This window comes from Zea mays, chromosome 1 (assembly GCF_902167145.1).
Source record: "Zea mays cultivar B73 chromosome 1, Zm-B73-REFERENCE-NAM-5.0, whole genome shotgun sequence".
In the NCBI taxonomy this organism is placed as follows: domain Eukaryota; kingdom Viridiplantae; phylum Streptophyta; class Magnoliopsida; order Poales; family Poaceae; genus Zea; species Zea mays.
The window spans coordinates 19,953,305-19,980,285 of record NC_050096.1 but is presented as its reverse complement, the minus strand read 5'-3'; the positions used below and the strand labels follow the sequence as shown (position 1 = coordinate 19,980,285).

Sequence of the window (26,981 nt, the reverse complement as noted above, 5' to 3'; positions counted from 1 at the left end):
AGTCCTAGCATGCTTCACGTTGGGGCTCCTCGGTCTCAGCGAGAGCGACACGTGCATTCATTCATTCATTCATTCTTTCACCAAAGAAACGTGACAGCAAGTTAGCAGGGCACAAGTCGTCACCCGCAAACTCAAGCGCCGGGCATGGCACGGCTCTCGCTCGCACGGCTATTGTGGCCTCTACCTCTACGCCTACGCTTGGCGCGACCGCCAACCGCCCGCCAGGCGCCCACGGCCCCACGCCACGCCTTCCGCGGCGGCACCCCGCCAACCTCTCCGGAACCCGGAAAAGGCCAAGCGGCAAGGGCCCCTCTTCCCATTTCGCAGTTTCCACGATGACCCAGCTCCAACGGACCGCCCCCTTCCAATGCCCAGTTGCCCACACCCTCGCTGAGCCCGCCCTCTCCTGACTCGTCGTCACCCCACCTCGTCGACGGTTGGCTCGTCCAGTTCTTTCCTCCTCTCTCCCCGCTTCACCACCAAAACCCCGGGATCAAGCAGAGGACGCCACTCACAGGCCCCCCCAGCACCTCTCCACTCCTCCACAAAACCCTGCGACAAATCCGGGCGACCGACTCACGGAGCGATCGCCATCGGAACGGTAGCCACTAGGGCCGGAGGGGCTCGCGCCTTGTGGTGCCGTGGTGGTGGCCTCACTCCGCGGCGGCGCCTGGTCTTGTTCCGCTTCGTTGCGCGCGGCGATGGCGGAGGCGCGGCGCCACGCGGTCGCGCCGCAGCTAGGTGAGCGCACTGAGCCGGCTTTCTCCTCTCTCAGGCAGGCCGCAGGCGTCTGTTTCGCTCTCAAGTCTCAACTCCTGATCCACCTGATGGAGTTGGCGGTCATGTTCGGTCAACGCTCAATACGTCGGCCCTTCTTTTTTTATATATATTTGTCTCACGACCGGCGCGTTCCGGAGCCCTTGGTTTCGTCGCTGGATCCGTGATTTGGCCCCGTGTAATCGTGCGCGTGGGTTGGTGGCGACGGGCGTGTGCGATTGGTGCAAACTTGGCATTCGCGAGGAAACATCTTTCTGGAGTAATTGATGTGGATATGGAGCCTTGGTCAGTATGCAGCCCATCATGCGTTGCGTTTGCGAGAATATTTCGCTCAGGTCTTGCGTCCACTGTGTTCTCAGGGTGGAATTGAAATTTTCTCGAGACGTGGCACCTATCGCCAACGCCTGGTGTGTGTGTTTTTTTGGTGGTGGTGGTGGGTCGTGATGTGAGGAAGTTCAGTGTTCAAGGCGGAATTTCAGTACCCTGCTTTTGTGGGACTTGTGATGTACCTGTGTCAAATTGATCAGTGCTTGGGTTTGGACTGGAGTTGATAGCATGTAATACCAGTGACTGGGTTGCCAACCCAGAACTTTTGAAGAGCTTAGCAAGAGGATTTCTTTGTAAGAATCTCGTGTTCAAGTGGCTGTTGTAGCATGAACTGAGGTCTGATGGAGCTGCCTTTCGGCTTCTGGTTGGGTTATAAGACTTTCCAGATCTGTTGAGGTGTGCATGCATCGGGGATATCACATGACAGATTAACTAAGTTTTTATTTTTTATTTTTTATTTTTTATAGGGTCACAGTTTCAGAAGTTTAACAATTTTTGAGTTGTCGGGTCCTAAGGCCCTGTTTGGAGCCTCTAGAGCTAATAATTAGCTGATAAAATTAGCTATAGAGGTTTCAAACACCTTCAGATAATACCCTGGTTAATTGTTAGCTAACTCACGGCTAATAAATCCTAGCTAACAATTTATTAGCTGACTAACTATTAGCTCTAGAGGTTCCAAACAATACCTAAGTGGTAAAGTACACTTGAAAGAGATTTTGAGGCTCCAAACCAAGGTATGATGAACTGTTTTTTGTGTCCACCTCCACTTTCAAAGTTATTTTCTGTAGATACATCTTACGAACTGTTTGGTTACTAAATTGGTAAGAAAGGCAAAGGGGATATGATTGCAGGAGACAACGACGAATTACATCGGCTTTTGAGCTGTATGAGTTTTATATAGAATGGTATCCCATGCTAGTAGGAATCGATTGCATGAGTGTGGGAATAAACATTGAATAATGGGACCTATTAGCTGCCGCAAGTCACGTTGCATCTACGTGAATCAAACACTATCTTAGTCCTTAGGGTTTCACTTCCAATGAAAGCCAGTTGATTTGCTTGGACTCCTATATTAAGTTTTAGTTGATTTGCTTGGACTCCTATATTAAGTTTTATTGTACACGTGAGTCAAATGGTCAGGCAACTCCATTTTGTGAAAGCTACTTATCATTTATTACTTCAATCTAATTTAAATATTTTTGAGACCATGTTCCTATGAATCCTTTTAACCATGCCATTATATTCAATTATCTAACCCTTGCTTTCATGAACTTGGAACAGATATTGAGCAGATATTGAAGGAAGCACAACACCGATGGCTACGACCCGCTGAGATATGTGAAATACTTAAAAATTACAGAAATTTCCACATTGCCCCAGAACCACCAAATAGACCTCCAAGTATGGCACTCATTTCTGCTGAACACTGTTTATGTTTTATTGTTGTTCCTCCAAAAGGTGCTAGTTTCTTTTTGATAGAGGAAAGAGAATGCAATACACTACAGTGATAGGAGATAGGATTACATAACCTAGTGTTACAACCTTAATGGGTCTCTTGGGCTAGGTTCTAGGTCGAAGACACACTAACAGTCTAACAACCCTCGTTGTCGAAACTCTAGCCTATACAAAATTTGAGGCCAGATCAAAACTTCGAGAATACCAAGGAGGATAGGTCCTTGGTGAAGATGTCGACAAACTGCAAAATCATCAGAACCTAGAGGACTTGAACACCTTCGATGGCGACGCACTTGCGAACGAAGTGGAGATCAATCTCGACATGCTTCATATGTTGGTGCTAGATGGGGTCAATGGAGAGGTAGATCGCCCTGACCTTGTCGCGGTAGACAAGGGCACTCCTGGTGAGAGGACTTTGGAGCTCATGCAGTAGCAAGCAAAGCCAGGACATCTCAGCCACACCATTCGCCACCATTCGATATCCTGCCTCGATGCTCGAGCAGGAGACCACATGCTACTACTTCCGCGATCATAAGACGAGGTTGCCCCCAAGGAATACGATGTAGATGGAGGTGGACCTATGCGTGTTCGCGTAACCTGCCCAGTCAGCGTTGGTGTAGATGATGAGCTCAATTGGTGAGGAACATCGGAGAATAAGGCCGTAACAGTACTTCCAAGGTACCAGAGAATCTGTCTCACATCGGTAAGATGTGGCTCCCGTGGATCATGCATGTGGAGGCACACCTGCTAAACAACATAAGAGATGTCTGGCCTGATGAAGGTGAGGTATTGAAGGCCCCCCTCAAGGCTCCGGTAGGCAGTGGGATCACTGACTGGAGCACCAACGCCAGAGAAAACCTTCGCCCGAGCATCCACTGGAGTTGCACACAACGTACAATTCACCATGCCAGCATGCTCAAGTATGTCTAGAGTATATTGTCGATACTGAAGGAACAATGCATGGGGGTGGTGCTCATTTGCAGTACCCAATAAATGGTGAAGCCTCTTGGGCCAGGCTCTAGGTCCAATAGACATTGACAATCTAACACTTTTTGATGTTTCTGTTTATCTTACTAATATTTTCTTTTATTGCTGGCTTTAGGTGGTTCACTTTTCTTGTTTGATCGGAAAGTATTGAGATATTTCCGGAAGGATGGCCATAGTTGGAGGAAGAAAAAGGATGGAAAAACTGTCAAAGAAGCTCATGAAAGATTAAAAGTACGTCAAAGTTGAATAGTGGAAGGTTTTCCTATGTACAATTATAGCATACTATAAGTTGTTAAGTGAGTATAGCCATTAGGGCAACAAAACTGACAATTGTTTACTAATCTAGTCTGGAAGTGTTGATGTGCTTCATTGCTACTATGCTCATGGTGAAGGAAATGAAAACTTTCAGAGGAGGAGTTATTGGATGTTGGAGGAGTAAGTGTTCTTTTGTGATACTTTTGTAGTATTGCAATTTAGATTATGTTGCTTAAGGCACGCTGACAACTCATGGTTCATGAGTTTTGTATTTTGTCTTAATGTACACATGGTAACTTACAATTGATTCTACTTGTTTTGCAGGGATTTTATGCACATTGTACTTGTACATTATCTTGAAGTCAAGGTTATTGCTAATCCTACTCTGGTCTATATATGTATTTAGCTACTTGTCCATTGTACTTTCAGAAAATTGGATTTCATCATCCTAAATGCTGCATTGTAGAATTTTTTATGTTAAATGTGTTTTTTCTTTACATCAAGTTCTTGTGTATTGTATATTGTGATAGTAATCACATAGCTTATCTTTACTATAATGTAGCCAATATGTTGTAAACAATTTGTTTCATTTCATGTTTTGAGAATTAGAAGGGCAAGCTTGGTGCAATGTTGAGAGTTGTCTCACTGAGTCACCAAGTCGAGGGTTCAAAGCAGTCTCTCTATATTTGCGGGAGAAAGCTTGCTTTGGTTTATCTCTTTTCTAGACCCCATTCATGTGGGAACCTTTGGTACTAGGTCCGGTCTTTTTTTCCATGTTCTGAGAGTTTTATTCAAGTTCAAGTATAACAAGTATCGTGGGCTTCTGTTATGTTGTACACTTGCAGTAGAATTTTGGGGCACCTCAGTTCAATGCTATTTGGAGTAGTTAAACAAGTAATTAAACTAAATATGCTCGTTTTTTATTCTAAACCAGTTATTAAACTATTTATACATAGGTTATACTGAAATGCTTTGTCGCTATCATGAATTTGCATCAGTTCTTATGCACTGAATCAATCAATTAACAAAACATATATGTAAAATAATAATTGAAACTTTATATCTTCAGTTGGTTGTATAATAATTCGAATATTATATTTTCAGTTATTGTACTTGTTAGACAGTGTGTGTTCTCTGTGTGTGTGGGCCGGCACCACTGTTGGGCTGTCGACCCATTAGGGTTAGGGTTATGAGTCTATATATTATAACCCTCCTCTATGCAATATAAATAAGCACTTCATTCTCTTACATGGTATCATAACTAGGTTTTCTCCTCCCCTCCCACACCCACGGCCGCCACTACCAGCGGCTGCAAGCAGTCGTCAGGTGAAAGTCGCCTAGAGGGGGGGGGGGGTGAATAGGGCGAAACTGAAATTTACAAAGTTAATCACAACTACAAGCCGAGTTAGCGTTAGAAATATAAATGAGTCCGAGAGAGGGCGTAAAAATAAATCGCGAGTGAGTGAAGAAGTGAGACGCAAGGATTTGTTTTACCGAGGTTCGGTTCTCGCAAACCTACTCCCCGTTGAAGAGGCCACAAAGGCCGGGTCTATTTCAACCCTTTCCCTCTCTCAAACGGTCCCTCGGACCGAGTGAGCTTCTCTTCTCAAATCAACCGGGAACAAAACTTCCCCGCAAGGACCACCACACAATTGGTGTCTCTTGCCTCGGTTACAATTGAGTTTTGATCACAAGAGCAAATGAGAAAGAAAGAACCAATCCAAGCGCAAGAGCTCAAAAGAACACAATAAATCTCTCACTAGTCACTAAGGCTTTGTGTGGAATTGGAGAGGATTTGATCACTTGGGTGTGTCTAGAATTGAATGCTTAGAGCTCTTGTAAGGTGTAGAAGTGTGAAAACTTGGATGACTTGAATGAGGGGTGGTTGGGGGTATTTATAGCCCCAACCACCAAACTAGCCGTTGATAAAGCCATGCTGTCGCATGGCGCACCGGACAGTCCGGTGTACACCGGACACTGTCCGGTGCGCCAGCCACGTCACCCGGCCGTTAGGGTTCGACCGTTGGAGCTCTGACTGGTGGGGTCGCCTGGCTGTCCGGTGGTGCACCGGACAGGTACTGTAGACTGTCCGGTGCGTCGTCACGCGCGTGCCTGACTTCTGTGCGCTCTGGCGCGCATTAAATGCTGCTGCAGGTGATCGTTGCCGCCGAAGTAGCCGTTGCTCTGCTGGCTCACCGGACAGTCCGGTGTACACCGGACATATCCGGTGAATTATAGCGGAGCGGATTCCCGAAGCTGGCGAGTTTAGAGTCGCTTCTCCTTGGAGCACCGGACACTGTCCGGTGTACACCGGACAGTCCGGTGAATTATAGTGGAGCGCCTCTGAGTTTACTCGAAGGTGGTGAGTTTAGCTTCAAGTCCCCTGGTGCACCGGACACTGTCCGGTGGCACACCGGACAGTCCGGTGCGCCAGACCAGGGTGCCTTCGGTTATCCCCTGCTCTCTTTGTTGAACCCTTTTCTTGGTCTTTTTCATTGGCTTTTTGTGAACCTTTGGCACCTGTAGAACTTATAAACTAGAACAAACTAGTTAGTCCAAATGTTTGTGTTGGGCAATTCAACCACCAAAAACAATTTAGGAAATAGGTGTAAGCCTAATTCCCTTTCAATCTCCCCCTTTTTGGTGATTGATGCCAACACAAACCAAAGCAAGTATAGAAGTGCATAATTGAACTAGTTTGCAAAATGTAAGTGCAAAAATTACTTAGAATTGAGCCAATAAATATTAATTACTAGATATGCATGGATTGTTTCTTTATTTTTAATATTTTGGACCACGCTTGCACCACATGTTTTGTTTTTGCAAATTCTTTTTGTAAATCCTTTTCAAAGTTCTTTTGCAAATAGTCAAAGGTAAATGAGTAAGATTTTGAGAAGCATTTTCAAGATTTGAAATTTTCTCCCCCTGTTTTAAATGCTTTTCCTTTGACTAAACAAAACACCCCTTTCAATAAAATTCTCCTCTTAGTGTTCAAGAGGGTTTTTAAGATACCAATTTTTGAAAGTGCTACTTTCTTCCCCTTTAGAACACAATAAGATACCAATTTGAAATATACCAATTGAAAATCATTAGTTTTAAAATTAGGTGGTGGTGCGGTCCTTTTGCTTTGGGCCAATACTTTCTCCCCCTTTGGCATGAATCGCCAAAAACGGATACTTAGAATGAAATATAGGCCCGTTTCTAACTACTTTCTCCCCTTTGGCAAATAAAATATGAGTGAAGATTATACCAAAGTTGGAGAGTTGCTTTAAGCGACGGCGAAGGATGAGTTATGGAGTGGAGTGGAAGCCTTTGTCTTTGCCGAAGACTCCAATTCCCTTTCAATACACCTATGACTTGGTTTGAAATTCTCTTGAAAACACATTAGTCATAGCATATATATAAAGGAGACATGATCAAAGTTATATTTATGAGCTATGTGTACAAGACATCAAAAGAATTTCTAGAATCAAGGATATTTAGCTCATGCCTAAGTTTGGTAAAAGTTTGTTCATCTAGTGGCTTGGTAAAGATATCGGCTAATTGATCTTTAGTATTAATGTATGCAATCTCGATATCCCCTTTTGTTGGTGATCCCTAAGAAAATGATACCGAATGGCTATGTGTTTAGTGCGGCTATGCTCAACGGGATTATCCGCCATGCGGATTGCACTCTCATTATCACATAGAAGAGGAACTTTGGTTAATTTGTAACCATAGTCCCGCAGGGTTTGCCTCATCCAAAGCAATTGCGCGCAACAATGGCCTGCGGCAATGTACTCGGCTTCGGCGGTAGAGAGAGCGACCGAATTTTGCTTCTTAGAAGCCCAAGACACCAAGGATCTTCCCAAGAACTGGCAAGTCCCCGATGTGCTCTTTCTATTGATTTTGCACCCTGCCCAATCGACATCGGAATAACCAATTAAATCAAATGTGGATCCCCGAGAGTACCAAAGCCCAAACTTAGGAGTATACGCCAAATATCTCAAGATTTGTTTTACGGCCGTAAGGTGAGATTCCTTAGGGTCGGCTTGGAATCTTGCACACATGCATACAGAAAGCATAATGTCCGGTCGAGATGCACATAAATAGAGTAATGAACCAATCATCGACCGGTATACCTTTTGATCGACGGATTTACCTTCCGTGTCGAGGTCGAGATGCCCATTGGTTCCCATGGGTGTCTTGATGGGCTTCGCATCCTTCATCCCAAACTTGTTTAGAATGTCTTGAGTATACTTCGTTTGGCTAATGAAGGTGCCCTCTTGGAGTTGCTTCACTTGAAATCCTAAGAAATACTTCAACTCCCCCATCATTGACATCTCGAATTTCTGTGTCATGATCCTACTAAATTCTTTACATGTATATTCGTTAGTAGACCCAAATATGATATCATCAACATAAATTTAGCATACAAACAAATCATTGTCAAGAGTTTTAGTAAATAAAGTAGGATCGGCCTTTTCGACTTTGAAGCCATTAGCAATAAGGAAATCTCTTAGACGTTCATACCATGCTCTTGGGCTTGCTTGAGCCCATAAAGCGCCTTAGAGAGCCTATAAACATGGTTAGGATACTCACTGTCTTCAAAGCCGGGAGGTTGCTCAACGTAGACCTCCTCCTTGATTGGTCCGTTAAGGAAGGCACTCTTCACGTCTATTTGATAAAGCTTGAAGCCATGGTAAGTAGCATAGGCTAATAATATACGAATTGACTCAAGCCTAGCTACGGGTGCATAGGTTTCACCGAAATCCAAACCTTCGACTTGGGAGTATCCCTTAGCCACAAGTCGAGCTTTGTTCCTTGTCACCACACTATGCTCATCTTGTTTGTTGCGGAAGACCCACTTGGTTCCTACAACATTTTGGTTAGGACGTGGAACTAAATGTCATACCTCATTCCTAGTGAAGTTGTTGAGCTCCTCTTGCATCGCCATCACCCAATCCGAATCTTGGAGTGCTTCCTCTACCCTATGTGGCTCAATAGAGGAAACAAAAGAGTAATGCTCACAAAAATGTGCAACACGAGATCTAGTGGTTACCCCCTTATGAATGTCGCCGAGGATGGTGTCGACGGGGTGATCTCGTTGGATTGCTTGGTGGACTCTTGGGTGTGGCGGCCTTGGTTCTTCATCCTCCTTGTCTTGATCATTTGCATCTTCCCCTTGATCATTGCCATCATCTTGAGGTGGCTCATTTCCTTGATCTTCTCATTCATCATTTTGAGCCTCATCCTCAATTTGAGTTGGTGGGGATGCTTGAGTGGAGGAGGACGGTTGATCTTGTGCATTTGAAGGCTCTTCGAATTCCTTAGGACACACATCCCCAATGGACATGTTCCTTAGCGCGATGCACGAAGCCTCTTCTTCACCTATCTCATCAATATCAACTTGCTCTACTTGAGAGCCGTTAGTCTCATCAAACACAACGTCACAAGAAACTTCAACTAGTCCTGAGGACTTGTTAAAGACTCTATATGCCCTTGTGTTTGACTCATATCCTAGTAAAAAGCCTTCTACAGTCTTAGGAGCAAATTTAGATTTTCTACCTCTTTTAACAAGAATAAAGCATTTGCTACCAAAGACTCTAAAATATGAAATATTGAGTTTTTTATCGGTTAGGAGTTCGTATGATGTCTTCTTGAGGATTCGGTGTAGATATAACCGGTTTATGGCGTAGCAAGCGGTGTTAACCGCCTCGGCCCAAAACCGATCCGGCGCCTTGTACTCATCAAGCATGGTTCTTGCCATGTCCAATAGAGTTCGATTCTTCCTCTCCACTACACCATTTTGTTGTGGTGTGTAGTGAGAAGAGAACTCATGCTTGATGCCCTCCTCCTCAAGGAAGCCTTCAATTTGTGAATTCTTGAACTCCGTCCCGTTGTCGCTTCTAATTTTCTTGATCCTCAAGCCGAACTCATTTTGAGCCCGTCTCAAGAATCCCTTTAAGGTCTCTTGGGTTTGAGATTTTTCCTACAAAAAGAACACCCAAGTGAAGCGAGAATAATCATCCACAATAACTAGACAGTACTTACTCCCGCTGATGCTTATGTAAGCGATCGGGCCGAATAAATCCATGTGTAGGAGCTCCAGTGGCCTGTCAGTCGTCATGATGTTCTTGTGTGGATGATGAGTACCAACTTGCTTCCCGGCTTGACATGCGCTACAAATCCTGTCTTTCTCAAAATGAACATTTGTTAATCCTAAAATGCGCTCTCCCTTTAGAAGCTTATAAAGATTCTTCATTCCAACATGGGCTAGTCGGCGGTGCCAGAGCCAACCCATGTTAGTCTTAGCAATTAAGCAAGTGTCGAGTTCAGCTCTATCAAAATCTACCAAGTATAGCTGACCCTCTAACACTCTCTTAAATGCTATTGAATCATCACTTCTTCTAAAGACAGTGACACCTACATCAGTAAACAGACAGTTGTAGCCCATTTGACATAATTGGGATACGGAAAGCAAATTGTAATCTAATGAATCGACAAGAAAAACATTAGAAATGAAATGGTCAGGAGATATAGCTATTTTACCCAAACCTTTGACCAAACCTTGATTTCCATCCCCGAATGTGATAGCTCGTTGGGGATCTTGGTTTTTCTCGTAGGAGGAGAACATCTTCTTCTCTCCCGTCATGTGGTTTGTGCACCCGCTATCGATGATCCAACTTGAGCCCCCGGATGCATAAACCTACAAAACAATTTTAGTTCTTGACTTAAGGTACCCAAACGGTTTTGGGTCCTTTGGCATTAGACACAAGAACTTTGGGTACCCAAACACAAGTCTTGGAGCCCTTGTGTTTGCCCCCAACAAACTTGGCAACTACCTTGCCGGATTTGTTAGTCAAAACATAAGATGCATCAAAAGTTTTAAATGAAATGTCATGATCCTTTGATGCACTAGGAGTTTTCTTTTTAGGCAACTTAGCACGGGTTGGTTGTCTAGAGCTAGATGTCTCACCCTTATACATAAAAGCATGATTAGGGCCAGAGTGAGACTTCCTAGAATGAATTCTTCTAATTTTGCTCTCAGGATAACCGGCAGGGTACAAAATGCAACCCTCGTTATCCTGAGGCATGGGAGCCTTGCCCTTAACAAAGTTAGACAATTTCTTCGGAGGGGCATTAAGTTTGACATTGTCCCCCTTTTGGAAGCCAATGCCATCCTTGATGCCAGGGCGTCTCCCACTATAGAGCATGCTTATAGCAAATTTAAATTTTTCGTTTTCTAAGTCATGCTCGGCAATTTTAGCATCTAATATTGCTATATGATCATTTTGTTGTTTAATTAAAGCCATATGATCATGAATAGCATCAATATCAACATCTCTACATCTAGTGCAAATAGAAACATGCTCAATGGTAGATGTATAGGGTTTGCAAGATTTTAATTCTACAACCTTAACATGTAATATATCATTTTCACTTCTAAGGTTAGAAATAGTGACATTGCAAACATCAAAATCTTTAGCCTTAGCTAGCAGTTTTTTATTTTCAATCCTAAGGCTAGCAAGAGAATCATTCAATTCTTCAATCTTAGCAGGCAAATCAACATTATCATTTTTAAGATTGGGAATTGAAACATTACAAACATGAGAATCAACCTTAGCTAACAAATTAGCATTCTCATTTCTAAGGTTGTCAATAGTCTCATGACAAGTGTTTAGCTCCCTAAATAATTTTTCACATTTCTCTACTTCTAGAGCATAAGCATTTTTAACCTTAACATGATTTTTGTTTTCTTTAATAAGGAAGTCCTCTTGTGAGTCCAAGAGATCATCCTTCTTATGAATAACACTAATTAATTCATTTAACTTTTCTTTTTGTTGCATGTTTAGGTTGGCAAAAAGAATACGCAAGTTATCCTCCTCATCACTAGCATTATCATCACTAGAGAACTCATATTTAGTGGAGGATTTGGATTTAACCTTCTTCCTTTTGCCGTCCTTTGCCATGAGGCACTTGTGGCCGACGTTGGGGAAGAGAAGTCTCTTGGTGACGGCGATGTTGGCGGCGTCCTCGTCGGAGAAGGAATCGGTGGAGCTCTCATCGGAGTCCCACTCGCGGCACACATGGGCATCGCCGCCCTTCTTCTTGTGGTACCTCTTCTTTTCCTTTCTTCTCCCCTTCTTGTCGTCGCCCCTGTCACTGTCACTAGAAATAGGACATTTGACAATAAAGTGACCGGGCTTACCACACTTGTAGCAAACTTTCTTGGAGCGGGGCTTGTAATCTTTCCCCCTCCTTTGCTTGAGGATTTGGCGGAAGCTTTTGATAATAAGCGTCATTTCCTCATTGTCGAGCTTAGAGGCGTCGATTGGTTGTCTACTTGATGTAGACTCCTCCTTCTTCTCCTCCGTCGCCTTGAATGCCACCGGTTGTGCTTCGGGCGTGGAGGAGGTGCCTTGCTCGATGATTTTCTTTTAGCCTTTAATCATTAGCTCAAAGCTCACAAATTTTCCTATAACCTCCTCGGGAGACATTAGCTTGTATCTAGGATCACCTCGAATTAATTGAACTTGCGTAGGGTTAAGAAAAACGAGTGATCTAAGAATAACCTTGAACATCTCATGGTCATCCCATTTTTCGCTCCCGAGGTTGCGCACTTGGTTCACCAAGGTCTTCAAGCGGTTGTACATGGCTTGTGGATCCTCCCCTTGGTGAAGCATGAAGCCACCGAGCTCCCCCTCGATCGTCTCCCGCTTGGTGATCTTTGTCACCTCGTCTCCCTCGTGTGCGGTCTTGAGTACGTCCCAAATTTCCTTCGCACTCTTTAACCCTTGCACCTTGTTATACTACTCTCGACTTACAGAGGCGAGGAGTATAGTGGTGGCTTGGGAGTTAAAGTGGTGGATTTGGGCTACTTCGTCCGAGTCGTAGTCCTCATCCCCTATGGATGGTACCTGTACACCAAACTCAACCACATTCCAAATGCTTGTGTGGAGTTAGGTTAGATGATGCCTCATTTTATCACTCCACATGTTATAATCTTCACCGTCAAAAACCGGTGGTTTGCCTAATGGAACGGAGAGTAAAGGAGTACGCTTTGAAATATGTGGGTAGCGTAGGGGAATCTTACTATACTTCTTGCGCTCATGGCGCTTAGAAGTGACGGACGGCGCGTCGGAGCCGGAGGTCGATGGTGATGAAGAGTCGGTCTCGTAGTAGACCACTTTCCTCATCCTCTTGTGCTTGTCGCCTCTCCGATGCGACTTGTGGGAAGAGGATTTCTTTTCCTTCCCCTTCCCTTTGTTGGAGGAGTCTTTCTTCTCCTTCCTCTTGTTGCGGGACTCTTCCGATGAAGTCTCCCCGTGGCTTGTAGTGGGCTTGTCGCCGGTCTCCATCTCCTTCTTGGCGTGATCTCCCGACATCACTTCGAGTGGTTAGGCTCCAATGAAGCACCGAGCTTTGATACCAATTGAAAGTCGTCTAGAGGGGGGGTGAATAGGGCGAAACTGAAATTTACAAAGTTAATCACAACTACAAGCCGGGTTAGCGTTAGAAATATAAATGAGTCCGAGAGAGGGCGTAAAAATAAATCGCGAGTGAGTGAAGAAGTGAAACGCAAGGATTTGTTTTACCGAGGTTCGGTTCTCGCAAACCTACTCCCCGTTGAGGAGGCCACAAAGGCCGGGTCTATTTCAACCCTTTCCCTCTTTCAAACGGTCCCTCGGACCGAGTGAGCTTCTCTTCTCAAATCAACCGGGAACAAAACTTCCCCGCAAGGACCACCACACAATTGGTGTCTCTTGCCTCGGTTACAATTGAGTTTTGATCACAAGAGCAAATGAGAAAAAAGAAGCAATCCAAGCGCAAGAGCTCAAAAGAACACAACAAATCTCTCTCACTAGTCACTAAGGCTTTGTGTGGAATTGGAGAGGATTTGATCACTTGGGTGTGTCTAGAATTGAATGCTTAGAGCTCTTGTAAGGTGTAGAAGTATGAAAACTTGGATGACTTGAATGAGGGGTGGTTGGGGGTATTTATAGCCCCAACCACCAAACTAGCCGTTGATGAAGCCTGCTGTCGCATGGCGCACCGGATAGTCCGGTGTACACCGGACACTGTCCGGTGCGCCAGCCACGTCACCCGGCCGTTAGGGTTCGACCGTTGGAGCTCTGACTGGTGGGGTCGCCTGGCTGTCCGGTGGTGCACCGGACAGGTACTGTAGACTGTCCGGTGCGCCGTCACGCGCGTGCCTGACTTCTGCGCGCTCTGGCGCGCATTAAATGCTGCTGCATGTGACCGTTGGCGCCGAAGTAGCCGTTGCTCTGCTGGCTCACCGGACAGTCCGGTGTACACCGGACATGTCCGATGAATTATAGCGGAGCGGATTCTCGAAGCTGGCGAGTTCAGAGTCGCTTCTCCTTGGAGCACCGGACACTGTCCGGTGTACACCGGACAGTCCGGTGAATTATAGTGGAGAGCCTCTGAGTTTACCCGAAGGTGGTGAGTTTAGCTTCAAGTCCCCTGGTGCACTGGACACTGTCCGGTGGCACACCGGACAGTCCGGTGCGCCAGACCAGGGTGCCTTCGGTTATCCCCTGCTCTCTTTGTTGAACCCCTTTCTTGGTCTTTTTCATTGGCTTTTTGTGAACCTTTGGCACCTGTAGAACTTATAAACTAGAACAAACTAGTTAATCCAAATGTTTGTGTTGGGCAATTGAACCACCAAAAACAATTTAGGAAATAGGTGTAAGCCTAATTCCCTTTCACCAGGGCCCTCCGGCGCCGTCGTCCCCGGGAGGTTCGTCGTTCCCTCCTGGGGGACACTCCTCCCCATCCCCTCTTCTCTTGCTCCCGTAGGTATCCATCTTCCTCCACCGGCGCTCGGCCCCCTTGTCCATGGACGTGAGCTCCAGCAATCCCCTGGTTGCGCCCCTCAGCGCCGACGCATAGGTCTACCTCCTCTGCTCCTTTGCGTCGCCGCATCCCCGGACACGGGCGGGGCTCTCTCCCCCTGCTCACCGGCGAGCCCACGCCACCCTTCCTTGGCGCCAGATCTGCGCCCGTCGCCGCCTACTTCGTCCAATCCTCCCCTTGCTGGCCACGGGCGGGCCTCTCCGCGGCCCCGCCCCGCGCCAGCCGCCGTGGCCTCGTGGGCGAGCCTGCCTGCAGCCATCGTGGCCTCGCGGGCGCTCCCTTCACTAATGGCTGTTGGCCCTTCCCCCGCCGGCGTGACGGCCCCGTCACTCGCTCCCCTTGGCCGTTCGACCCTAGCACGACGCGACTGGCGCGGCGGCCCCTCTTCCGGCGCGTTTATGGCCAGCGGCGGTGCGCCCCCTCTCCCTTGCCCCGGCCACCTCCCTGCCCGTGCCAGCGCCTAGCAGCGCTCCGCGCCTCTTCTTCTCGCTTCTCCCTTCGTCGGCGTCATCACTCATCGCCCCCGTCTGGTTGAATTCGGCGCATGCCCTTGCCCGGCTGGAACTGCCCTGTTGGCCCACCCCTTTGTTGCCTCCATTGCAGGATCCATCGCTATCGCGGCTTTCCCGGCCGATTCCACCGCTGTCGCGACCTTCCCGGCTAGACCCGTCGTCCCCTTGGCCGGATCGCCGTCTTCATGGTTGGATCCGTCACTGTCGTGGCTTTCTCGATCGGATCCGCTGATACCCCTTCTACTCTGTCGCGGGTGCGGCCACCCTGACCTGCGCAGACACATGCGCTGCCGTCGGCCTCCCTGGCGGGGCTCCTTGACGACCGGACGAGGAAAGAAGCCAGAAGGCCCTCGAGGCTGCTGCTGTCCTTTTGTGTCGCCCCGCCGATGGTTGACGCTCGAACATCGACCCCTCCTGAAGAACAAGCTACTGCTGCGTGTTTGTCAAGGACCTCCCGACCTAGGGTAGCTGGCCCCTGACTACGGAGTTCGTAGCCACGGTCTGTCGTCGCCGGTGAGGTTTTTCCCCTCAGCCGTCGGCTTGTTTAGAGAGAGATGAAGAAATAATAATCTTGCTTGCTTTATTCCCTGCTGCCATGTGGCTTATAAATAGCCCTATGGCTAGCCAACTTCTCCTGTAAACTCTCAACTAACTCCTATTTTCTTGGACTTATCTGCTGCCAACTAACTCTCCACTATTCTCTCATCTCAATCTTATTCTCTAGCCTTATCTTTATTTCTAAATCTAGCCACTGGTTGTGGCCTCCTCCTGTGCGCGTTCAGCGCGCTCTGCAACGCGGCGCACGTCACGGCGGCGCCTATATGTGCGCCCGCACATGACATCTCTCCCCCCTCGAGACCCAGCTCGTCCTCGAGCTGAAAGTCTGGGTACTTGCTGCGGAATTCGTCGAGGTCTTCCTAGGAAGCAGACTCGGCCGGTTCGCCCCTCCAGTGGACGAGAACTTGACGCACGCCTCGCGCTAAGCGTGCCTGAGTAACCTGCAGCGGCTCAGGGACCACGACGCCGTTGTGGATGATTGGCAAGGCAGGCGGGGACGCCGGTGGAACGCCGACAAACTTCTTGAGGACACCCACGTGGAACACATCATGGAGGCATGCCCCCGGCGGCAAGGCCAGGCGAACGGCGACGTTGTTGATGAGCTCGACGACGCGGTAGGGCCCCACAAAGCTAGGCTTGAGCTTGCTCGCGGTGGTCCTGGGCATTGAAGAAGCTGCCCGCTGCCGAAGACGAAGGAGGGCCCAATCCCCCGGCTGGTAGGAGACTTGACGGTGGTGCCGATCGTAGTAAAGCTTCTGGGTCGCCTGGGCCTGCTCTAGGCGGTACCAGACCTCCTCCAGGAAGGCCTCCCGAGCCTCCATGTCCCGGGCGACGGCTGCCACCCTCGTCTCCCCCAGCTCATAAGAGCGGATGGAAGGTGGCTCTCGGCCATACACCACCCGAAACGGTGTGTCCCGAAGCGAAGTCTGGTACGCGGTGTTGTAGGTGTACTCAGCCCACGGCAACCAGCGCAGCCATTGGCGGGGGCAATCTCCAGTGAAGCAGCGCAGGTACATCACTATGACTCGGTTGGCGGCTTCCGTCTGGCCGTCCGACTGGGGATGAAAAGCGGACGTCATGTGAAACTTAGTACCCATAAGCCTCATGAGCTCCTGCCAGAACGTCGAGGTGAACACGGGGTCGCGGTCGGAGACGATGGACTGCGGAACGCCGTGGAGGCGCACAATGTCGGTGAAGAATGCCTGGGCCACCGTCTCTGCCGTGTACAGGTGCACGAGTGGAATGAAGTGGCAGTACTTGCTGAAGCGGTCAACCACGGACAGGATCACCGTCTTCCCGTTTACGCGGGGTAGCGCCTCCACAAAGTCCAGCGCGATGTCGGCCCAAACCGCCGAGGGCACGGGTAGAGGCAAGAGCAACCCTGCTGGATGGAGATGCTCGGACTTGTACCGCTGACAAGTGGAGCACGCCCGCACAAATTCCTGCACCAAACGTCGCATGTTGGGGAAATGGAAATCACGGCGGAGCCGGTGCAGCGTACGGTGGACGCCCTCATGCCCGTCGCCGTGGACGGCCTCCAAAATTTCTTGCAGTAGTGGAGAGGCAGGGGGAATGTATAGGCGCCTCTCGTAGGCAACCATGTCGTCGACGACCGACCAGGGCGCGGTGCGGGTGCCTCGGCGCACCTCGTCGTGGATGGCTACCAGTGCCGGATCGGTAGCCTGGGCGTGACGCAGGCGGCCGATGAAGTCAAAGCGCGGCGTAGAAATGGCCAACACGGCGCCCTCCTCAGTGTCGCGGCGGGAGAGGGCGTCGGCCACCGTGTTCGTGGAGCCTGACCGGTACTCGACGGAGAAGTCGAACCCCAGCAACTTGCCGACCCAATGGTGCTGCGAAATCGTGGCGAGGCGCTGGTCGAGCAAGTATTTGAGACTATAGTGGTCTGTCTTGACGGTGAAACGCCGCCCCCAAAGGTATGGCCGCCAGTGGCGAACGGCCTGGACCAGGCCAATGAGCTCCCGCTCATAAGCTGCGAGGGAGCGGTGACGTGGAGCCACCGGCTGACTGAAGAAAGCGATGGGGTGGCCCTCCTGGACGAGCACCGCGCCGAAGCCGTACGTCGAAGCGTTGCACTCTACGACGAACTGCTTGGTGAAGTCAGGGAGCGACAGTACGAGTGCGGATGTCAAGGCCCCCTTGAGAGTACTGAAGGCCGCCGCTGCGTCGTCGTTCCATCGGAACCCCTCCTTTTTCAGGAGAGCGGTGAGGGGGGCTGCTATGATGCCGTAGTTGTGGACGAATTTCCTGTAGTAGCCTGCGAGCCCGAGGAAGCCACGCACCGCCCTGGCCGAGCGCGGTTGCGGCCAATCACAGATGGCCTGCACCTTGGTCGGATCCATGGCCACGCCCGACGCCGAGATGGTGTGGCCGAGGTAGGCGACGGTGTCCACGCCAAAAGCGCACTTGGAACGCTTAACGAAGAGACGGTGCTGTCGGAGCACCGAGAGGACAACGCGGAGGTGGCGCAGGTGGTCCGCCTAGGATGAGCTGTAGATCAGAATGTCGTCAAAGAAGACAAGCACAAACTGGCGGAGGTAAGCGCGCAGCACGTCGTTCATGAGAGCTTGGAAGGTGGCCGGCGCGTTGCAGAGTCTGAACGGCATGAACAAAAATTCGAAGAAGGCGTCATGCGTCCGGAACGCTGTCTTGTCGATGTCGGCCGGCCTCATGCGGACTTGGTGGTATCCGGATCGGAGGTCGAGCTTGGTGAAGAAGTGGCGCCATGGAGCTGTCCAGCAGCTCGTCGACGACCGGGATGGGGAACACATCCTTGATGGTTATGGCGTTCAGCGCGCGGTAGTCGACGCAGAACCGCCACGAGCCATCCGGTTTCTTGACCAAGAGCACCGGGGACGAAAACGCGGAGTTGCTGCACCGAATGAGCCCCTGGTCCAGCATAGCTGTGCACTGACGCTCTAGTTCGTCCTTGTGCAGGGCTGGGTAGCGATACGGGCGTACTGCCACTGGCGGTGCCCCCGGCACCAGGGTGATGCTGTGGTCCCGACTGCGTGGGGGAGGTAGGCCGCGAGGCTCGCTGAAAACGTCGTCAAAGTCCGCCAAGAGCTCGTCGAGGAGCGTATTGGTGGCGGTGGTTGTGCTGATAGCAGCCGGTCGGCAGGCCGCGAGCCCCTGCCAGCAGAACGCCCTGCCCTAGAAGGTGAAGGAGATCACGTGGTTGCTGAAATCCCACATGATCGGTCCCAGCGCTGCCAGCCACCGGGTGCCCAGGACCACGTCGTAGCCCGCCAAAGGCATGACGTATAGGTCAGCAGGGAAGCAGTGGCCGCCGATGTCCAGTGGTGCATTGCGGATGACGCCCACACACGCGACGCGCTCCCCATTCACGACCATGGCCGTGAGGCGTGGCCGGTGTTCGAGGGGCAGGCCCGTGCGTGCAGCCGCGACTTCCGATATGAAGTTGTGGGTGCCACCTGAATCCAGCATGGCGACCAGGGAGGTGGCCCCCAGCGTGACCTGCAGCTGCATCGTGTCGGTGAGCGCCACGCCCGCAAGAGCCTGGAGGGAGAATACCGGTGTCTCCTCAGTCCCGGCATCCTCGACAGCCTCATCTTCCTCCTCCTCAAGGCCCTCCAGTAAGAACAGCCGCTTACAGATGCGATTGTGGCCCCTTGTGAATTTGTCGTCACAATTGTAGCAGAGGCCAAGGCGGCGGCGCTCTTCTTGTTCTGCCTGCGAGAGGCGCTTGATGGTGTGGCCTTCGACGGTAATGGTCCCCGGCGCGGCCGGTTTGGCTCCTGGCGGCGCGGGTAGGGCCAGCCGGGCGGTAGGGGCCGGCAGCAGAGGACGCCCAAGAGCGCGCGCGGCTGGGGCGATGAATTGCTCGCGCAACTCGAATTGGCGCGCCAGACTCATGGCGGCCAGCGTCTGAGGATTCTGGATCCTGACGTCGATGCTGAGTGGCGGCTGGAGTCCGCCGACGAAGAGCTGTACCCGCTGCGCCTCCTGGAGTGGTCCCGCGCGAGGAAGCAGGGCCTGGAACCGGTCCTGGTACTCGGCAACCGTATCGGTGCGCCTGCACTCCGCCAGTTCGGCCAATGACGCGGAACACAGGGGCGGCCCGTACCGAAGGTGCAACAGCTCCGTGAAGCGACGCCAGGATGGCATGCCCTCGTCCGCCTGGACCATAAGGTACCACATATGTGTGCCCTCCTCAAGGTTGTAGGAGGCCATCCGTACCTTCTCCTCCATGATGCGCTGCTGATGGAAATACGATTCGCACCGACTGGTGAAAATCAGTGGATCAGATTTCCCATCATAGCGGGGGAAATCCATCTTTTGAAAGCGCGGCGATCGATCATTGTGGTGCTGCCCATCATTGGTCCCATGGCCGCCCGACGAGGAGATCTTTCCCTTCTGGAGCTCGGCGACAGAGGATTGGAGGGCGGCGACCGTCGACGTCAGGGTCTCGATCATCTTGGCCAAATCAGAGGTGGTTGGCTCGGCCATGGTAGAGGTGGTGTCGGCGTAAGGCGGCGAGGTTGGTGGGCTTGGCTGGGATTGCGGCTGGGTGGAAGAAGAAGTCGAGGAACGACTGGATAGCGACACCAGGTTGTCAAGGACCTCCCGACCTAGGGTAGCTGGCCCCTGACTACGGAGTTCGTAGCCACGGTCCGTCGTCGCCGGTGAGGTTTTTCCCCTCAGCTGTCGGCTTGTTTAGAGAGAGAGATTAAGAAATAATAATCTTGCTTGCTTTATTCCCTGCTGCCATGTGGCTTATAAATAGCCCTATGGCTAACCAACTTCTCCTATAAACTCTCAACTAACTCCTATTTTCTTGGACTTATCTGCTGCCAACTAACTCTCCACTATTCTCTCATCTCAATCTTATTCTCTAGCCTTATCTTTATTTCTAAATCTAGCCACTGGTTGTGGCCTCCACCTGTGCGCGTTCAGCGCGCTCTGCAGCGCGGCGCGCGTCACGGCGGCGCCTATATGTGCGCCCGCACATGACAGTGTCTCTCAGCCACGACCACCTCGACTTCGGCTACCTCGTCATCTGGGAGCTATCGTCTTCTTGGAGTGCACACTGGTCTTCACTCCAGCTGCAACATTCGCACCCTCACGACGTTGCGATTGCGGGGGGATTTCAACCCGTCGGCTCCTACCTTCGGCTACTACTCTAGTCTCATCGTGTGCGGTGCCCCCGTTGCGACTGCGGTGGATGTTAGATAGTGTGTGTTCTCTCTGTTTGTGCGCTGGCACCACTATTGGGCTACCGGCCCATTAGGGTTAGGGTTCTGAGTCTATATGTTGTAACCCTCCTCTATGCAATATAATTAAGCATTTCATTCTCTTACAGGACTAGTCCTAGTAGGCTGTAGGCATCATGTGATATACAATTCTGTTGTACGACTTCCATCTCTATACATTCATTTGTCTCAAACATGGAAACACACTGAGTCATCTCTACCTTTACATTGGTTCAATAAGCCATTTTTTTAATTTTTGTTTGCATTTTTTTTTACTTTGGCTACTTATGTTTTGTCGTCAACTTGATTCAAACTCTGAACTTGCATCATCATTTCCTATCTTTTGGGAACAAACGCTTTTCTTCTTGAATTACCTGCTTAAAAATTTTCGATCACCTCTCTCATGTTTGGATATCACAATCAGGGCGGTAAATCAACTTCTCGTATTAGAGGACATGATGATATGCTTCAAGCTGCTCGTACGGATAGCCCTTTAAGCCAGTTGCCTTCACAAACTACAGAGGGTGGAAACTCTCTTAGCGGACAAGCCTCAGAATACGAGGAAACAGAATCAGGTATAACTGTTTGCCATCCATTCTCTTCTGCATAAAGCTACTGGAATACTTTACTGATACACATTCCAATTATGCACAGCGTATCTAAAGCCAAATTCGCTGCAGCAGATATATATTCAGGAGGAGCCGGATACCACCCTTTCTCTTGGACGCAGCACCATGAAAATGGAGGTGGACCTGTGATTGGCACTTCTATCCCAAGCTCCTACGTTCCTGCACTGCCTCTAGGCCAGTAGCATTATACATTTTTTCCTGGAAGTCATTTCAAATAGTTTATCCATTATGGATTGAAGTTGAATTGACATCTATTCTTTTGCTACACAAAATGTTTAGGTAACCTTCAAGGTTTCCCAGCTACAGTGACTAATACAGACATTTATTCTCGTCAAGATGCCTTACCAGTTACTCTTAATGAGCCTGGACTTGCAATTGAATTCAATGGAGCAGATAATCAGTTGGATCCATCATCATTGAATGGCCTTGTTAAACCTTTCCTCCAAATGTCCACACCTCAAAGTACTGTTCCCTCAGAATTATTTCCTTTCACTGAAGAACATGGAAATGAATCCTTCACATTTCATGAAGTATATAGTAATGGATTGAGTATCAAGGATGCAGAGATTGTAGGCACCAATGAAGAATCAGTATGGAAGGTATCATGAAGTACATTTCTGTATGGTAGAAGGTTGGGTAGTGACCACATGTTATGTAACAGTTAAACAAGGCAGCTGCATGTGGCTTATTTTGCAGACAGCAATACTGGCATAGAAGTTTAATAACACATGGAGTACAAAAAATGTATGCAAGCTAAACTAATTCCACAAGGGCAAAATTAGGAAGTAGTACCTATTAAAGCTCCGATTATGGAAGTTAATAGTTTCAATTCCCCTCATTAGTGAACTTCTAAATGGCACAAAAATGTTGTTTCTTTACAATTTGATTTCATGGTTTTATTTTTCATGGATAAAACTACTATGTTATCTTTAGTATGGCAGGAAGTCTATATTGTAGGCTCTTGTGCAGACTCAGTTCAGTTACATTTGATTAGGTTTCACAATACTAGTACTCCACTGCCATTGCTGGCTCCGATTTTTGATGTAACTTAAATGACAAATTACTTGATTTCAGCTACCTGGTGCTATCAGCTCAATTCCTTCAGAGGACAGTTTCCAGCAAAATGATAGATCGTTGGAGGAAACTATTAGTTACCCTCTCTTGAAAACTCGCTCGTCTAATCTTTCTGAAATGCTGAAGGACAGCTTTAAGAAAAGTGATAGTTTCACGAGATGGATGAGCAAAGCACTTGGTGAAGTAGATTCCCAAATTAAGTCCAGTTCTGGAGTGTATTGGAACAGTGAAGAGACCAATAATATCATTGAAACATCAAGTTGTGATCAGTTGGATCAATGTACTATTGACCCAGTGCTCGCACAAGAGCAGCTGTTCAGTATAGTTGATTTTTCTCCAAGCTGGACATATGCGGGCTCCAAGACTAGGGTATGCCTTCTAAAGCTTTTCTAATGTTCTTGGCTCAAAAGTCTTGGAAATGTAATAGCTTTGTCCTAATGGCTCTTTGAATCTAGTCTTCTTTAGCTGCTAATTACGTATCTTGCATACCATCCAGGTTCTCATTAACGGTAAATTCTTAAATTCTGCTGAGCTTAAAAGATGCAAGTGGTCATGTATGTTTGGTGAGGTCGAAGTTCCAGCAGAGATTTCAGCTGATGGGATTCTCAGATGTTATTCTCCGTCACACAAACCTGGCAGGGTTCCTTTTTATGTCACATGTACCAACAGGTTGGCCTGCAGCGAAATCCGAGAGTTTGAGTTCCGGCCAAGTGTTACTCAATACATGGATGCCCCAAGTCCACATGGTGCTACAAACAAAACATATCTCCAGATGCGTCTTGATAACCTGCTGTCTTTGGGACACAATGAGTACCAGGCAACGGTATCTAACCCCACTAAGGAGATGGTTGATTTGAGCAAGAAGATAAGCTCATTGATGACAGACAATGATTCCTGGTCGCAGTTGCTAAAATTGGCTAGTGATAATGAGCCTGTCACTGATGATGATCAGGATGAGTTCTTTGAAAAGCACTTAAAGGAAAAATTGCATATCTGGCTTGTCCACAAAGCAAGCGATGGTGGCAAAGGCCCCAATGTGTTAGATGACGAAGGGCAAGGTGTACTTCATCTGGCAGCTGCCCTAGGTTATGATTGGGTGATAAGGCCAGCAGTTTCTGCTGGTGTGAATATAAATTTCAGAGATGCTCATGGATGGACTGCACTCCATTGGGCTGCATTTTGTGGCAGGTAAGCGTTTCAGAGTGATATTGTATATGCACATATTCTATATGCATACTGATGTTGTTTCACCTGTTATCCAGAGAGCGAACAGTTGTTGCACTTATCGCACTTGGTGCGGCTCCTGGAGCTTTGACAGACCCAACGCCAATTTTCCCTACAGGAAGCACACCAGCTGATCTGGCATCAGCTAATGGATACAAGGGGATCTCTGGTTTCTTGGCCGAGTCTTCTTTAACAAGTCATCTTCAGACCCTCGATCTTAAGGAAGGCAAGGGGAGCAATCCGCCAGAAATATCCGGTCTGCCTGGTATTGGAGATGTTACTGAAAGAAGAGCATCACCATTAGCAGGTGAAGGTCTTCAAGCTGGATCCATGGGAGATTCACTAGGTGCTATTCGAAATGCTGCCCAAGCTGCCGCTCGTATATATCAAGTTTTCAGGGTGCAGTCTTTCCAGAGAAAGCAAGCAGTTCAGTATGAGGATGACAATGGTGCAGTATCAGATGACCGTGCCATATCACTCTTATCTGTTAAACCATCTAAACCTGTACAGCTCGATCCCCTGCATGCTGCTGCAACTCGAATACAGAACAAGTACCGTGGATGGAAGGGAAGAAAGGAATTTCTACTTATCAGACAGCGCATTGTCAAGATCCAGGTATTGTTATTTGATGTATTATACATGAATAGTGATCCGCTGAATGTTCTAGTTGATAGTGTATCATTCAAGCCGCAATTTGTTTGAGTATACCATGCAAAAAAAAAAAAAATCTATTTTCCTTCTGGCAAATTTTCTGTGAACCATGGAGTGCTCAGTTCGAATTATATTTGGATAATCAAGATATGTTGTTGACGCTATTTCAATTTTTTTAATCAAATAGTTCTATTTTAGCAATCATCGCTGAAACTTGTCATTGTCTCCTGGCTAGGCTCATGTGCGAGGTCACCAAGTGAGGAAGCATTATCGTAAAATCATTTGGTCTGTTGGAATAGTGGAGAAGATCATATTGCGTTGGAGGCGAAAAGGGGCCGGGTTGCGTGGATTTCGGTCTACAGAAGGTGCAACGGTGGGCAGCAGTAGTAATTTGATCCAAAATAAACCTGAGGATGATTATGATTTCTTACAACAAGGACGGAAACAAACCGAAGAAAGGCTGCAGAAAGCTCTTGCCAGAGTGAAGTCGATGGCTCAGTACCCAGACGCTCGGGATCAGTATCAAAGGATTCTGACTGTTGTGACTAAAATCCAAGAATCGAAGGTATCGAGGTCTTCTTCTTTTGTTTCCTAGCTTAGCTTTATCAACTGACTTGCCCATTCTTCTGCTCTGAACTGATGGAATTGTAATGGGACTATTGATCCGTTGGTTTCACATTTCCTTACTGCTGGTATAATAGGCCATGCAAGAAAAGATGCTCGAGGAGTCGACCGAGATGGACGAAGGCTTCTTTATGAGCGACTTCAAAGAGCTATGGGATGACGACATACCAATGCCTTCTTGGTCATAGCAACTTGTGTGTTTATGCTTGTAAATTACTTACATGTATGTTAGTGTTACCAAACTGATGACCCGTAGTTGCATTGCTAAGTTAACCATATCTAGCGTGTATATATTTTAGTTTGGTTCAGCTCTTAGTCATTTAGCTGTAGTGTTTTGTACAGTATATGTTGTACAGAAGGAAAAACATATTTACTGAGGACTCCTTGGGAATGGGATGGATATATATCTACGGCTGACTTGTTTAAACTTCCGACCAGTTTGCATAAACAAATGTTTGTGTATTAAACATGTCGAATTGTCCTTGATTCTGTAAAGTCTGTTCAGTTGAGGGCTTTGGTTCAAGCCCCCTCGCTTGTAAATTCTACCGATCGCATTGCATATATGATATTTATCTTGCATTTTTTTCTTAATATAATGATAATGATACCTAGGTAGCTCTCCTGCGTCTTTCATAAAAAAATATTCATCTTTAGGTAGCAAGGATTCTACGACATGATATAAACAGTAGCATGCAGCATTCTCGTGGCAATGGCAGTGTTGTTTTTTTGTGTGTGTCGTATTGCTGTCGAACTGAAAAGTCTGAAAGCCCTTGTTTTTTTTACGGTAAAAGCCCTTGTTTCTTAGCTGCTTTCTGAATCGAAACCGCATGGCGTGTACGTTTCGATTACTATAGCTTTCTTTGCAAATATCTTGGGCTGCCCCTGTCGTTACATAAATTAAGAAGGGAGCAGGTGCAGCTCATTGTGGATAAAATAGCTAATCAACTACCTGGATGGAAAGCTGATTTGTTGACTAAAGCAGAAAGAAGTGTATTGGTGCAATCTGTATTGATAGGGGTGCTGATTTATAGTGTTATGGCTGTAGACTTGCCTTCTACTACTTTGAAGGACATTGATAAAATTCGAAGAGGGTTCCTTTGGTGTGGTCGTAAAAATGCCATGGGTGGCCATTGTGCAGTGGCCTGGGGCAGTGTGTGCAGACCTCGAGAGCTTGGTGGACTGGGTATTTTCAGCATCACTGAACTGAGTTGGGCCCTTAAAATGCGTTGGGCTTGGCTGCAAAAAACTGAGCCAGGTCGGCCCTGGGCATCCCTGCCTTTGCATACCCCGAAAAAAAATCGAGAGTTTCTACAAGTAGCCTTGTATTCTGAGATTGGAAATAGAGCTTCTACCCTTTTCTGGAGTGATCGATGGTTGGATGGGCAGCGGATTGGGATATCGCTCCCCGACTTATTGAGACCATTCCTATGAAGCTGATTAACAAAAGGACAGTTCAGGAGGCGATTGAGGATAATGGCTGGATTAATGATATTCCTGGGAGTTTATCTGTTGGTGCACTTGCAGACTTCCTGCGTATTTGGGATTTGGTGGCACATGTTGATCTGGACCCCCATAAGGAGGACAAACATATTTTTCGGTTGGCTGCTAATTGTCGGCGTTTCGAGACCGGGGGGTCCCTGGGCCGACGAGTGAGTGTCGTCGCGTGCCCCAGCCCAGATGGGTCGAGCGCGAGGGCGAGCGCGAAGGGGGGAGAGCGAGGCGGCCGGAGACCGGCGTGAGAGAGGTGGGAATCCCGCGGCCTTCGTGTTCGTCCCGCGCCCAGGTCGGGTGCGCTTGCAGTAGGGGGTTACAAGCGT

At 48.3% G+C, this 26,981-nt stretch overlaps 1 protein-coding gene across 3 annotated transcripts; it reads left to right on the top strand.

The window, feature by feature from the left end:
• Positions 1 to 307: 307 nt before the first annotated feature.
• LOC103631862 (calmodulin-binding transcription activator 1) lies at positions 308 to 25,633 on the top strand. Of its 3 annotated transcripts, none has more exons than XM_008653689.4 (13): positions 308 to 741; positions 2,386 to 2,505; positions 3,662 to 3,777; positions 3,893 to 3,981; positions 4,126 to 4,168; positions 21,387 to 21,537; positions 21,643 to 21,765; positions 21,871 to 22,190; positions 22,666 to 23,034; positions 23,162 to 23,853; positions 23,928 to 24,504; positions 24,776 to 25,105; positions 25,242 to 25,633. In XM_008653689.4, exons 1-13 carry the CDS (start codon positions 702 to 704, stop codon positions 25,350 to 25,352), a joined length of 3,081 nt encoding a protein of 1,026 aa, XP_008651911.1. In that variant the 5' UTR covers positions 308 to 701; the 3' UTR covers positions 25,353 to 25,633. The 3 variants fall into 3 exon arrangements, with proteins under 3 accessions (XP_008651911.1, XP_008651919.1, XP_008651928.1); XM_008653697.4 differs by having other exon boundaries at positions 310 to 741; positions 21,646 to 21,765; XM_008653706.2 differs by lacking the exons at positions 308 to 741; positions 2,386 to 2,505; positions 3,662 to 3,777; positions 3,893 to 3,981; positions 4,126 to 4,168 and adding an exon at positions 11,714 to 11,897.
• The last annotated feature ends 1,348 nt before the right edge of the window (positions 25,634 to 26,981 follow it).

Excerpts from the sequence above, each read along its gene's own strand:
- LOC103631862 (XM_008653689.4), top strand. The coding sequence starts at position 702 with ATGGCGGAGGCGCGGCGCCACGCGGTCGCGCCGCAGCTAG. Across the intron at positions 3,778-3,892 it reads AAGCTCATGAAAGATTAAAA|TCTGGAAGTGTTGATGTGCT; the intron begins GTACGTCAAAGT and ends TTACTAATCTAG. Across the intron at positions 21,766-21,870 it reads CGTTCCTGCACTGCCTCTAG|GTAACCTTCAAGGTTTCCCA; the intron begins GCCAGTAGCATT and ends CAAAATGTTTAG.